General features: G+C 46.2%; 1 protein-coding gene across 1 annotated transcript; it reads right to left on the minus strand.

The window, feature by feature from the left end:
* Positions 1-6,524: 6,524 nt before the first annotated feature.
* LOC102969426 (cytochrome c oxidase assembly protein COX20, mitochondrial) lies at positions 6,525-14,200 on the minus strand. The gene is made up of 4 exons (XM_042977058.1): positions 14,129-14,200; positions 7,598-7,712; positions 7,439-7,502; positions 6,525-6,771 (listed from the first exon to the last, which is right to left on the minus strand). Exons 1-4 carry the CDS (start codon positions 14,168-14,170, stop codon positions 6,594-6,596), a joined length of 399 nt encoding a protein of 132 aa, XP_042832992.1. The 5' UTR covers positions 14,171-14,200; the 3' UTR covers positions 6,525-6,593.
* Positions 14,201-15,007: the final 807 nt, after the last annotated feature.

Below are 15,007 nucleotides of genomic sequence, written 5' to 3' on the forward strand. Positions count from 1 at the left end.
AGAATAAGCTACCAAGGAAGGCATAAACTTGTCTTTCATAGCCCAAGTCTTAGTGTCTGGTAATGTAACCTTAAAAACCGTTTCCACGACTCCCTTTGTACGCGTAAGTATAAAGTGTCTTTTTTAAAAGTGGGTGGATGTAGCAGAGAATAATTGGCCACTCCCACCCCCCCGAATATTCCTTGAACTACTCTGGAAAGAGGAGTACAGCATTCTTTTCTAAAGCCGTGTGTACCTAAGTATTTAAAATGGTTTGAGTCTAAACTTTGTCGTCCTTTGTTTCTGGGGCTCTGAGAAATGGTGTAACGTTTCAGTAATGGTAGAGAGCAAAGATACGTAGCGTTAAGGGCCTTGGCAATAGGTCACGAAGGTTACGCCCGGGGCGGGGCGTTAAAGGGGACGGTAAATTGGTATTTAGACTAACTGCGTTAGCTGTCTAAATAGTTTTAGTCCCCTTCAACCGGTCTCTTCGAACTCGAATGGTTAATTTCATAAACTTACCTAAAACCATAATGCCCTTCTGCTACGCGGAGCCTTCTGTTTGGATTTAGGTTTGAATTTTCGACCCTTTTCTTCAAGTCTGCAGTAAAACACTCGGGGGTCGTATGTGTAGCCAGGTTAGTGGTTGAGTTTTTCTTGAGGTTCCTCTGAGGCCCAGTGTATTTTATACCCTGGTGCCAGCACTGCAGGTACGTGATAGACAAATACTAAAAATACTTTATGGTGGCTAGCTTGTGTTGAAGCGAGTGACCTTAGCCTTCCTCCTCTTTTTTACTCACCTTGCTATCTAAGGTAAACCCTTCAGAATTGTGATGGAAGTGACCTAAAGGCGTGCTGATTGACACAGTGTATATCTCTTGAGTGCGTTGGGGTAGACAAAAAGAAAAACCAGGATCCCCAAGTCCCTTAATATCCCGAAGTTTAAATCCTGTATATGTGACATTGAATAGTTGAAATCACCTACTTAATAGCCAATTGTTGTTTCTGCTAAAAATGTACGCTACTTTATTTGGTGGTTATACTTAGTCGATTTCAACGTGCATGCGGCTGGAGACCCCATACGAGCACTTAAGATCCGTAGGAGAAGGCCAACAGCATGCGCGTACATTAAGTGACAGACGTCACATCCTAACCAGTTGACTAAAATTACAGGCGATTGAGTACGTCTGATTAGTTGGTCCAAGGAACTTAATTTAGTCTGTAAGGCTCAGTAGATTGTAAATACTATAGTCCTAATGTCAACCGGAGTTATTTTAAAAATGTTAACAGCTCTGTATTTTGTGAAGTTAGGTTGTGCCGTCCACGTGGAAAGCGGAATAACTACAATTTCTTGGCATTGCGTAGCTCCTGGGGCATTCAGTTGTGATTGTAGAGCAGTTACTTGTAGGGGAACAGATCATCGATAGGCGCTACTTGGTTAGGGAGGTTATTGGGACAAGGACCTTAACTGTGTGTTTCAGTTTGTACTTAACTTTAATTATTGCCTAGGAATATTACAATTTTTTCTCCCTTTTCGTGCCAGGATTCAACGTATACTTGCATCTTGACAAGGAACAGGGGGGGTTTTGGTTTTAAAGCTGGATGGGTGGGTATGAGAAACTACATTCTATAGTTGAAAGCGAGGTGGTAACGACAGTCTAGGTAAATAGAGAAATGTCTTGGGGCAGATTCGCTTCGTTTTGGCTGCACCGCCAGTGGCGTTGCCATCCCAGTGGCGGAGCACGTTCTCTGGAGCATGCGCAGCTCCGACTGCATAGGCCAGGGAGCCAACGTGTCTAAATAAACACTGAACTGTTGTTTATGGCATGCTCTTCCCTGCCAGTCCTTTAACAGTCCAGGCGCTCACCGGAAGTAAAATCCGCTTTGTGCAGTGAAATTTTCTGCACTTGCCAAGCACCTGAGAAGCATACTCAACACGTTAGGGTCAACGAAAAAAAAATTAAAAGGCCAAGAACAGCGAGATGGCCAGTATGGTTGGCCAACCTGTGACGGAAACGTTTTGAAGTATTAAGGCTTACAGACAGGTGAGGGAAAATTCAGAAGAAGGTACTTCAGAAGAAGGAGCGGGGCTTTTACTAGAATGGCAATTAGCAATTTTTTTAGGTAGCTAGTAATAGAAGGTGTCCTTACATTTCAGTGGTCTAGTTGAAGGGAGTGGGAGCGTCATGGTCAAGTACAACGAAAGGTTCCAGCTTTATGTATCTTTTTTTTTTTTAAGTAATAAAGCAAACAAACAAAAATATATGCTGATTGAAATTTCATCTCCTTTTCCTTAGTCTGTCCATGTGAATGTCCTGTGTGGAAGAGTAAAAGGGCCCAACTAAATGTGTTCCAGTGATTCCAATAGGTATTCCAAATTCATTGCTGCTTGTACATTTCATACTTGTTCTTTGGGCTTCCAGGATCACCTTAATTAGAACTCTCTTATTTAAAAGTAGGGGATTGGGAGACATTGGTAACCCTGATTGGCTAGATTCTATAAACTGGAAAACCAGGTTTTCTCCTCTGTCCTTTGCACCCCCAAGTATGAAGTATCGGTGTGCCCGCAAGTGGTGGTCCTTGCATGGGATTAAGACTGCGTATGCAAATAGAGCCGAGCCCTTAAAAGGTTAGATCCTTAGTCTAATGGTTCAAATTCCTTCTGTTGTAACTTTTTGGAAGACACTCTTTTTAATTCTCCTCACTTGTAGAGATTATGGAAAATGCTTTAATGCAGAAAACTGTCCAGGATACCTGTGTCCATGTTTTCCCCAGATCTTTCTGCATCTGTGCTAAATGCGTACATGCTTACTCTTTATTAGTTTATAAACATTTGGAAAATAGGTTGAGATCCTTTTGGATAATGAGATGGGACTCCATATCAAAATGGAAAAATCAACTAGGAAGTAAATTTAAATTGTGAAGACAGAAGGAATAAAAAGGCTCAGTGTGAGCTCTGCTTGTGCCAGTCCAGAGCATGTAATTTCTCACCGCCCTGAAGTCCTTTAAAGGCTTGATAAGAAGCTTAGAGGGAAATGTATTGGGTAATACAGTATAGCGTTGAGACGTAGCTATCAGGATTTGCTCAATGAGCTAGAGCTCTGCGGTGTCACTTAAAATCTGATGGCTTCTGAAAGAGCAGACTGCTTGCTCTGTTTCAGACTAAAGAGTAAAAATCCGATTTTGTTCACTTGAGGAAGAAAACCATTACAAGAAAAAGGTTTGTTTCAGAAATAAGCTTTGAATTCAGATAGCAAAGCATAGCTTTCATTTCATAGGACTTGTCCTCACAGTCCAAAGGGAAGAAACATTTCCGTGGAAACTGCTCCATTAAGAAACCCCGTGTATACAGGTTGTTGACTTTGGTTTCCTAAGGGGAGGTCCTACCATAAGTTTATGGCATATGGAACTTAACGGATGTTATTCCTAGGAAAGTGGAACAGATACCATTTGTTCACAAAAATGAACAACCGAAGGCTTTTTACATTAGTGCCTGCTCGTGTAAATGTAGTCACTGCTGGTTTTGTCAAGATAGAAATACTTGGAAAAAAACCTTTGTTCTAGAAAATGAAGAGTAAGGCAAGCATAGCTGTTGAAGACTCCTACTTGAAGTAGGAGTTACAAGCTTCAACGTTACAAGCTTCAACGTGTAATACCTTGAGGAAGACCTTTGTAATAAGCTTTGTCCCTAAAGCTTCGTATTTTAAGAGAAAAAAGGTGGAGCTTCCTGCATAAAATCGGCCGCGTGAGACGCCAGCATTGGGGTATTGGTATATTCTGTTGTCCTCATTGGATGACCACTGGACCATATTTTAAGATGCTTCCAAAAACTATTATTATAGAGGACCATTAAAAATCAGAAGTTTAGCACTCGCTTTATTTTTTTCTACTCATTAAGACTTTCTGTTTACCCAAACTGTAGTACGTATATTAACATGACTCTCAAAGGGGTGCCTTGACCCCCATCCGCTACAGATTTTTATCTAGGATTCCAACCCCATTTGATCCCTAGCTCTTTGCTGAAAAGTGCATAAACAGGAGTCCTGAATTTATTATATAGACCTCCTCGCATTATATAATCGAAGCAAAGGGAAACCAGCGATGGAGTAGAGGTACGTAGACTAAAAAGATGCTTGCAAATCAAATAATGGTACTAGGAATAGTTAAAATTTTTTGTTGCTAAACTTGGTCATTATAAATCACAAGTCCAAAGAAAAGCTTCTAGTTAATGTTAAATTCCCTGAGGTCCTTTTACTGTGATGGAAAAGCCAAGTAGTCGAGGGAGGGGTGAGGGAAGGGGGAAATGCATAGAGCACCAGACAGATTTAACGAAGCATTATAGATAAGCCACAAAGCGTTTTTAAAACTACTAATGGCCGCAATTCTATTTTAATCAGCTATTTAGCTGGTATCTACTGCTAGATCACCTAGTGTGAAGTTTTGGAATTAATGGAACAGTGAAAGCCGCGATTCACCTGGAGGTTCCCGAGGTCACGGAAGGTAGGTTGCCCTTCCAGTCCCCTGGCGAGGGGGGGCGGGGGGGGGGGGAGCGGGGACCTGGAGCACCGTTTAACGGACACGTGGGGACTGGCGTTACCAGGCACAGGGGTTGGGAACGTAAAGAGAAGAGCTGACCGGAGTTGCCGACGAGGGACTTGGGCTCTGCCTGTGGCCAGAGTGGGAGAGCTTAAGCAGAGGCCTGAGTTCAGGTCTCCGCGGCCGGAGGTGCGCTGGAGACAGGCTTCGCACAGCGCTCACCTGGTGGGAGCCTGAGGTTGGATGGCGGAGCGTGAGCGGACGGGGTTGGAGACTAGCGGTGGGACCTAGAGGTCTGTCGGGAGGCCTCAGGGAAGGTGTCCCGGAGCCACGGGGGAGGGGCCTGGAGTGTGTCCTAGTCCAGCAAGGAGTGTGATCCCTAACCTCCGTAACTGAGGAAGGAAATAGAAGGCGTTATCATGTAAACTTACTAAACGATATTTTCAGAGTCAATCCAAGTAAGTATGTCACAACTTTGTTTTTACCCAGGTCTTCAGTTTATGCAGTTACTCTGCTGTGAAAGTGAACTAACCTTGTAACTGGTGAAGGCCTTGGAAATTTTTGCCAGCTGAGAGGTTTCTCTCACTCAGGGTAAGATGTAATCATAGAATGGGAGGGCAAGGTGGGAACTGAGTTAACTGAATCCGATTGCCCGATTTTATACATCGCCTCCGTTTGTAAACCGAAGCTGAGAACAGGAGTGGCCTGTGCACACAGCTTATTAAAGGTCCGGTTGGATCAGTACTCCTCGGTGCCCCCCCACCCCCACCCCCCATGCAGATACAGTGCTGCCTCTTAAAACGTGAGTGACTGGTCACTTTGAATAACAGACTGGATTCAGCTTTTGAGTTGTGTCTGTAGTGGACAGATGTTCGTAAACTGCATTTTCCAACAACCTTTCCTCATTAGTGTTCAAATACCGCCTTGGGCGGCCCCTAGATGATGAGAATATTCTTAGGAGGTGTGGCATTTGGGAGACCACATAGCCCGTGCGCCCTGCCCCTGGTGAGGACGGCCACGGGAAAGGTGGGCGTAGGAGGGAAGGGTGCTCCCTTGTGTGACCTGAACGGAGCATGCGCTCCCCACTTACCTTTGAAAAGTGGGACACCCCAGAATAAAGTTTCAGCATATCTTGACCTTGTTCTGTTTCTCTGGCTCACCACCATAATCCAGTTCTAGGACCATTAATAACCAGAATCCTGTCTGCTGGTCTGTGTTCAGACTTACCGTTTCTTAACCAGGAAGGGACCCCCTAGCTTGTGTTTTGTCAAATTATTTAAGAGATTTTCCTGGAAAGTCCTGTTGGCTATTTATCGAGCCAAAAAATAAATAATTCCATTGCTTCCATTCCAAAAGGGAGTTTTTTTCCCCTGAATGAATAAATGCTGTAGACTTGGTTGGTTGGGTGCCTTGTTTTTGTTTCTGTTTTGCCTTTTTACATGACAGCTGGTTGAATTGTAAATGACTTATTCATATTAATGTAATAATATGTGTGTGATCCTGTAGTTTTTTGTTTGTACCAAACAAGTTCTGAAAATGTTTGTGCATGCCCTGCGTATATTTAAATTCCATTTAAAAGAAACTGCATACTTCCAGAAAAATTAGAGCACTTAAAAACAATCTTCACTTTTGGAGAGATCCTACCTGTTCTAAGAAATCGAAGAATATGGTCAGGTGGTGAGTGCGTTTTTAAAATAGTAATCCGCAAAGTCCTACGGTCCATTAATGTTTTAAGGCTTACAGTAGCACCTAACTTTAGAAACCAGGAAGTATTTCCTCATTTTTAACAGGATACAGTAATGCAGTTGTTACTTGTTTTTAAGGCAAGTTTTCTGACCCAACTGGGAGAGATTCTGTTTCTCGAAATGCCATTACTTACACTCTTACTACAAGGAAACTTTTCTGAGCATGTGAGGCCACTCAGTTTGACGAGCCCACTATCTGCTACGCTGGCCGCAGTCCAAGAGTGAGAATAAGTGTGTGTTCACACAAGTGTAGGAAAAAGAGACTACAACTAACACACGCTTTATTTACTTGATTGAAAGTCACGGCACGTACAAGGTGTACTAGCGTGGACCTCAGTGAGTTGTAGCTGGGTTTTCTGTGCTCGAGGTCACCCCACTGCCGCCGTTGCCGTTGGCTGGTTTTCTTTGAGGATCAAGGTGGGTACTTTCATATAAAATCTTATTTTTAATTCCTTCTCTGGCCATTCTTTCCTGGATTCTTAGCTTTGCATAATTATACCTACAGTGGAACCTTGTAAGAAAAGAACAGGAGTTAAGTCTTTCTTCATAGAAAGTTCTTCTAGAGACAAGTGTGATGTCTGTAGTAACAAAATTCAAGAGGCCTTACAGATGACTATTCCAAGACTGAAAATACCACCATTCTAATTTGGAGTACTGTTTGTGGGGGGTAGTTTGATGTCAAGAATACCTATGAGCACATTATTATTAAGGTATGCTTTACATAAAATGAGGACTTTCATGACCTTTAGCTTAGTTTTACTTGTAGAACCTCATATGTATGATGTACTCTGGGTCCTCTGGGTCCTCTGGGTCTGGCTCCCCCCGCCCCCCTTAAGAAAACCCATCATCAGATTCATGCATGTGTTGTGCCAGTAGTTGTGAACACACTCTTAAAGTAGCATTTTCAGCTGTGATGCCATAAGCCGGAAGTGAGCGTGTAGAAGGTTGAGGCCTTCCCTAAAGTACAAGTCCTAACTCGGTGTTGACGGAATGTCCTGCATTCGTCCGTTCATCTGACGAATGGTATAAAATGCGTCTACATACGCACATTTAAAAGATATAAAGGCACAGGGGTGGGGGGAGTCTTCTAGTGGGAGGTGGCTCAGAAAAGAGCATGTGCTTGAACTGGAGAGACCTATCACCATCCTGGATATTCTGGAATTACTTAGTACACATACCAGCATCCTAATGTCACCAAGATAAATCCTCCTACTCCAACATCACACGATCTTCTAATCCTACCTGTCAAAAAGCATAACATGACCATCGTAATTAAACATTACATACTAGTCCCTCTAGGAAATGTTCACCACACGTAGAGAAAAACAGATACTCACTAGTTAACAAAAAATGTCCAAGGCCAGCCACAACAGATCCTAATGAACCATATAATACTGAATCTCGTGCACAGGGGATGTTCTCGACATCCAAAATTCCTAGGAGCTTAAAGGTCTAGGATAAAATAGAAAAGAACCTGGATTGAACAAAATATTTTATTTCTGGGTGGTTTGGCAAAGATTAGAAACTCTAGGCTATGTGCTGTGTGACAACCGTGAACCCACTTACCATCTTTGGTCATCGGGCTTTGGCCCACAGTCTGAATCTCTAAATGTGGGAAACCTGGAGAATCTGATCAGAAAACCCCATTACAACAGGACAACTTAAACATCTAAACGAATTAAAGTATGGTGTTAATACCACAATTTGCCGGTTGACTGATTTGGGAATAAGAGCATCCGTCACTCTGATCATTGATCGTTTAAACATCAATGAAATTATCTGGTGGGAATCTGGTGATCACTGAAATTAAGCAACACTTTGCTTCCCATACCTCGGGAAGCACAGAATGGTAAAAGTAAATACTCAGCCGCGCTTGCTTATGAGACTATAGTGCCGTTTGTTTTAAAGTCAACAAGGACTTCGGATTTTATTGGTATCAGGTGAACATCAGTTTTGTTCATGAAAGTATTTCACGTGAAGATAAACGTGCACTATTTCTTGGTCTGTTTCCTTGCCTGTGATAAGAAATTGTGCTGGACTGTATTTGAGTCTTTGTTGATAGCACACGGCACTGAGGGGCGGGGGAGGCGTCATGGGGAAAGCCGTGGAAACGTGCAGGTGGGTTTCTCTGTCAGCTCTGCCACCGACTTCTACAGCCTGTGGGATATATGTGTATTCTTTAATGTCTGTGGCCCTCCATCTATAATGAAAGGCATCAGGCTAGGAGAGGATTTAAGTTCCTTCGGGTGCTAAGATGAACCTTGCCTTCTTTTTCTACAGTCTGCATGGATGTATGGACTTGCTCTTCCTGATTAAAAAACCTACTGCTCAGCTTAGCCTCACGTGCTTAGTGTGAATATCCAATGGAACTCGATTTTCGGGGTTCGGGGAAGGCAGGACACAATTTTTTTTTTTAAAGTCACACTTGCTTCACTCTGGCATGCCTACGTAAGAAGGACTTAGAAAACAATGAGACGGTTTCCTAAAACATGAGTAAATGCAAGTTTTCGGTAACAGACTTTGAAAAAAGGAAGCAGACTTGTCCATATAAAGGTTTCAGTCATGGGGGTGCCTGGGTGGCTCAGTCAGTTAAGTGTCCCGACCTTGGCTCAGGTCTGATTGAGTCTGAGCCCCACATCAGGCTGTCTGCTGTCAGCCCCGCAGCTGTCACTGCCGAGCCCACTTCAGATCCTTTGTCCCCGGCTCTCTGCCCCTCCCCCACTCGCGTTCTCTCTCAAAAATAAACATTTAAAAAAATAAAGGTTTCAGTTATGGGGCACCTGGGGTGGCTCAGCTAAGTGTCTGACCCCTGATTTCGGCGCAGGTCGTGATCCCAGGGTCACGGATGGAGCCCCGCATCCAGCCCTGCACGGACAGCACAGCCTGCTTGCGATTCTCTCCTCCCCCAATGTGTGTGTGCACACGCACGCCCTCTTAGTAAATATTTTAAAACGTTTCAATGAATAATTTGTGAACAGCATGGTGTGAGGCAGGATTCTGTAGGAGGAGGGAAAAGATCCGGAAGGAATGGGAAAAGGGCAGTAAATGGCAAATCAGATTAAAGGTTGAATTATGAAGATACTCTTGTTTGTATTTCCTCCTGTGTTTGCTGCTTTGGCTCAAGCTGCTGCCAGGCAAGAAGTGTGATTTGGTTAACAATAAAGCTGAAATTATGTATCTTCTTGATTATCCCATTTTCTTCTCTCTCCCTGTTCCCCCATTCCAGACACACACCCCTAATGCTGCTTGGTGGATACATGTTGCTGACTTAATTGTAAAAGCTCTTCAGTACAAACTTAATACGTCCCTGTGTTTTCAAGGAGGTTGATTCTGTTTCTAGCAGTTCATTTGATTTAGGAAAACTCCGCTTGTCCCCCATCAGCTCAAAAAGCCAAGGGGGACAGAACAGGCATGGCAGGTAGGGAGGGTATGCGCTGCTCTGCAGACAGGGCTCCCCACTGCAGTCCAGGGCTAATGCCCTCGTCTTCAGACCAGCCCGTTTACCTAGGGGAAGACCAGAAGGGGTGGTTTGTGCCCATTTTCTCAGGTCTGCCACAGGGTAGGAAGTCACTATGGCTTGCACGTTTGGGCAGAGACATCCTAAGAATAAAAGGAACGATCGGGTTGGCCACACATCACTCTATGAATGGCTTTTTTCATGTGGATTCCCTTCCGTGCCCGAGTCCTACCGGGCAGGATCTGCAGACGAAACGTTTCTGGGGGTACTTGGGCAAATTGCTACCAACCCCAGTTCTTTATAAAGTAAAATACCTTTGCAAATGTATGAAATAGCACTAAGTCAGCTAGGAAATTTACCTTTTTTCAGTTTAGAGGTTTTCAAATCTGCCTTCAGATTCTGGGATGGGCCGTGGAGATCTAGGTTTAGAAAGTTTCAGGGTCCCCCCCCCCCCCTTCTATGAATCTTACCAGATCAGGGACAGCTTTTAGATACTGTTAAGAAAAGTAAATGTTAAAAAGGGAGGTGATTCAAAATAGTCTTATTTTAAAAGACCCCTTAAAAGAAGTTACATCTACTTCATAAAATGGAATCTTCTAGAAAACCAACATGTGGCTACAGGCCAAGGATGCTGCTGCCAAACATTCCACACTACATTTATCAGCACCACATCCAACAAAACTGGTTTGTGCTAAAGTTAAGAAACCAACACTGGTCTAATTAAACAACAGTAATTTAGAGCTGGGGTGGGAGTTGTCCTTCCAGGCCCTTTACATCCCTTGTCACAACCTCTCAATGTGAGGAGACCTCTGAGCCTGGCTGTGACCTGCTGCAGAGAGGTCAGAGAGGACGTGGAAGTAAGTCTGCCTGACCTCCAAAGCTTGTCCTTCCCACATCCTTAACCCTTTCTTTTGTTTTCATAAATGAAATCGGGGGACGTTTTCCAAAGGTCACACATCTCGGGAGTAAGTACTAAGTACAGATCGGCAGTTTGTACCAAAACTGGGTGAGAGTGCACAGACTTCTTTTAAGAGCCCAATCTTCCCTTCACTGGTAGAGAATTCTCAGCTTCCCAGTAAAGCTGGAGTTTAGACTGATTACTTAAAAGCAAGTATAGGAAAATTAATGAAAAACCAGTCTTAAGCACATAGAACACTTTTAGAAAGTACACTGAATTGTAAGGCTCAGAAATGTAAATTAAAGGGCTCAAGCCGTAAGTCCCTTTGGAGTACTATTTATGTTAAGATTTTTTTAAAAAACACTCTTCTGCCCAACGTGGGGTTCGAACTCACGACCCCAAGATTAAGTGTTTACATGCTCTACTGACTGAATCAGCCAGGTGCCCCATAAAAATTTTAAGCTTAGATTTGGAAAAGCAGCTTTTCCAGCTCACCTTAATGGAATTAGGGATGCTCAAAAGATTTCTAAGCCAGCATGCCAGTTTAATAATTTATAGGAAATAGACTGAACTATAGAGGCACCCCATTTCCCACTGCATCAAGGGCCGGTACATACTTTCCTCCCGATGCGCCGGATGAAATGGGTGCCTTCCTATTTCAAACCAGTCCTAACTGCAGTGGGTTCCTCCTGACCACTCAAAAATGGTGCAAATGTGGTTACCCCTTCATTTGCACCATTATTTTTCCTCTCCGGGCTAAAAACAAAACCCCTCCTCTCTTGGCACCCCTCTCCCCAACAAGCCGCCTAAGGTACAATCCCATTTTTCTGCTCCCTCTCACTGCAAAGCTAAAGTTAACCTCCCCTCCTTTTAACTCACTTCAAAGAGCATTTATCCCTACGCTGCACTGCAGAAGCCTGCGTGAGACACCATAAAACCCGCCGTACTCCCATCAGCACACCTGGCACGGGCCACCGTTTGTTTTCAAAACGCTTTCCTTGGCTTCAGATGGGAGGGACAGCGCCTCCTGGTTTTCTACCTTGCTGGCCATTCCTGGCAGTTCTGCTGTTCCCTCCTCCGATGACCTCTCGCACTGACTGCCCTTTGGCGCTCCCAAATGTAGGCTTTCAATTAAATGCCATTTGCATGATGGCGACTCCCCATATTTGTAAATCACACCTAACCTCTCCCAAGCTTTCATTTCCCCAGTTCATCTGTCTAGCGATGCCTTGTGTATGTCAGAGAAGCACCTTGAAATTGATACTTCCAAATTAGAATTACTTTTCAGGCATCACTCCTCCACCAATTTGCGGACCAAAAACCTAGGCACCATCATCCTTGAATCCTTCATCAAACCCATGTCCAATGTGTTGGCAAGTCTGGGACATGCCTGAACCAAACACATCCTGAACTGAATTCACCTCCGCTGCTCCTACCAGGCTACCATCATCCCTCATGGTATCTTCACAGACCATCGTCCTTTTAAATCCCCCATGCCTTCCTTACTACTGTCGTGAAGGCCCCCACTCTCTCTCATCCTCTGGTCTAGGTACACCGACCCAGATGGTTCTTCCTTAGCACACACTGCCTTTCTTCTGGATCTTTGCGTGGTTGAGTCAGTAGCTGAAATTCTGGTTTCCCTTTTGTCTGAGTCCTGCAGCACAATGGAAGTTCCACAAGGAACATTTTGCCTGTTTTGATCAAGGCTGTGTCTTTGGCACCAAGTGCCTAATACTCAGTAGGTACTCTGTAAATACTTTTTGAATGGGTTGATAAATTCAGAATTTGCCTACAGTGCTTTCCTGGTAGGCCAGTACCAAATTTTGTATTTTAAAGTTTCCTGGAGAGCAAAGAATGGGGGCAGAAAGTTTTTAAGGGTTAGTTCTATCAGCTTGATTAACTCCCATTTTTATCTTAGGTTTGCTGATGCTAATAATCCCTAGATTACACTGGAATGATCACTGAATAATTCTTTAAAAAGAACTGCAAGCTTCCTTTTCTGACACCACCCTGGGCTACTAATTCAGTCATAGCTTATGCTACATAAATTTTGTAATCTCTTTGTATGAGCTTTGATAGGTACTAGTGTTTTATGAGTAAGCTTTCCCCCCCCCTCCCAACCTTGCCACATAAATCTGGTGGTGTTCAGTTTAGCGGCTTGTACCTAAGCCTTCTTTTCACCAACTACAGTATTTTGTTTTACTAATGATGGACCAATTAAATAGGTCAATAGTTTTTTTTTTTCATTAAATTTTTAAATTTTCAATGGCTAAACCATACTTTGCACCCTTAAATGATAGCAGTCATCTGTCAAAGGTAACAAACAGAGGGATAAAAGCCCTATTTAAGATGCCAGTGCTTACAGTTATGGTGCCTCTTGAAATAAACAACTTTTAAATTGGGGTACATTTGGTTACATGACGTATACTCCAAATAGTATATGAGGCATTAAAAAAAAAAAAAGGCACTAATAGTGTAGAAACTGACAAATATGTTTTGATATTCAACATGGAAATATCCAACATTTGTTCATATTAACCATCTGATGACTTGAGCCAAATTTAAAGGAAAAATCCCCAGAGAAGCAGTAACTGAGGTAGCAAAATTTCCAAGCTGAGCAGAGACTATCCTAAAACTGTAGATTAGGACCGTTCTGGCACACAGTAGTTCTTGCGTATTTGTTCATTATTGATCCAAAGTGAGCATCTCTACAAGCTCTCTATTGAAAAAAATGTTTTCTTCCATTTTCTGAACATCCGTTATTCGGTCAGCACCGAGGATATATAAATTGGGTTCCCTGAAGGAGCCCAAGAGGAAGACGACATAAATGATGCACATCCAGTATCATGAGTGCGGGAATGATGTAGCTAAGTGGAAGGTGCCGGGTCTGCTTTGGGGAGTCAGGAGGCCCTTTAGGAGAAACCGCCCTCCTTTTCCAAGCCCCCTGTGTCTAGAGCCTCGGGTAGCTTTGGTGCAATTGGAAGGGAGAGGAATCACACAGGCTGCACGGTTAGGGGCTACGTGAGGGCTTTGTACTACAGGCCACGGAATTCGGCTTTTATCCTGGGAGCAACGCGCCATGCAGTTTGCAGGTGAGCGCACGCAAACGGGGAAAACCTCAGTCTTCACCCGCCCTCCGCCTGCTGTGCGCAGCAGTTCCCCGGAATCTAACCAAGTTTCCCTTCCTCGGCACTCCGGGGTCCCCGTGTGTCGTGCTCAGGACACAATCTGCAAGGCCAGGCACCGGTGCTCGGGGAGCGCGCAAACGCTCTTCACCGCGACCAGCACATGGCGGTGCAGGGCCCCCGGCCGGCTACGCTCTCCTTCAGTGCCGCCAGCCCGTGTCACGGTCACTGCCGGTGCCGCTCGGTCCCCTCCGCCCCCGAGTCCCGGACACTTTCGTCAGGACGCTGCGGCTAGAAATGTCGGGGCGGGGACGGTAACTCTCCGGAACCCGCGTCCCGGCGGGTGGCCTCCCCCCACCGCCGGCCCCCGGCCCGCGCGCCCCTTTACCTTCCCCTTGGCGGGCTCGCCGGGCTCCGGCGCGGCGGCCATGGCCTCCGGAGGGCGCCTGCGCCCCGCCCCGCCCCGCCCGCGCCGCGAGCGGAAGCCCCCTCCCCCGCCAGCCCCGCCCCCGCGCGCCGGCCGCCATTTTAGGGCAGGTTTCTGCCGTCTCCGCAGTGGCCGCGCAGGGCCGCCGCCTGGGTTGGGGGGCCGTCTCCTTTGTTCAAACGGGCGGGTGACGCCTTCTCCACAAGGGGGTCTCCGCAGTCCGGGGGGCCGGGGCCGTGAGAGAAGGAGGGCTCGTGAAACAGCCCTGCACTGGGATCCTCGGCGGGGCGGGGGCAAAACAAAACCCTGGCGCCTCGAGGCTGCGCCGCTTCCCGCCCCAGCCCCCTCCTTCCGCCCCGACCGCCATTTCTAACCGTCGGCCGCCGGGCGCGCGCGCGCGTGCCTGGGTGCCGGGCGCGCGCGCGCGCGAGGCGGGTCCGCGGCGCGGAGAGCGGGCGCGCCGCCGCCGCTTTGTCCTGCGCGCGGGCCCCGCGGCCGGGTCGGCGGCCCAGCCCGCCCCCAGCCCTGGCCCACCGGCCCGGAAGTCGGCCCGCGCTCGCTCGCGGCCCGCGGTCCCTGAGTGTCCTTTGTCCTTCCGGCCCTAGGACAAGCCCTGGCTGCCGCGTGCAGCTCCACCCAGCGCCGGCGGCCGTGTAGCCCCCAGCGCCGGCCCCCTGCACTCCGCCGTCCCACGCCCGCCCCGCCGCCTCCCCTATTAGTTCCACGACTTAATGGCTTTAAAAGAGCGCCGCCCGCCTCGCCCGAAGGAGACTGGGGACAAAATGGAGGGAGCGGTCGTGGGCGGACGTGCGTCAGGGCGCCCGGGCCGAGCGCGGCGGA

This window comes from Panthera tigris, chromosome F3 (genome assembly GCF_018350195.1).
Source record: "Panthera tigris isolate Pti1 chromosome F3, P.tigris_Pti1_mat1.1, whole genome shotgun sequence".
Lineage (NCBI taxonomy): Eukaryota > Metazoa > Chordata > Mammalia > Carnivora > Felidae > Panthera > Panthera tigris.

Excerpts from the sequence above, each read along its gene's own strand:
- LOC102969426 (XM_042977058.1), bottom strand. The coding sequence starts at position 14,170 with ATGGCCGCCGCGCCGGAGCCCGGCGAGCCCGCCAAGGGGAAG. Across the intron at positions 7,503-7,597 it reads TGGACATTTTTTGTTAACTA|GTAGGATTAGAAGATCGTGT; the intron begins GTGAGTATCTGT and ends GCTTTTTGACAG. Across the intron at positions 6,772-7,438 it reads TTGGTGACATTAGGATGCTG|GTTCCACTGTAGGTATAATT; the intron begins GTATGTGTACTA and ends TTTTCTTACAAG.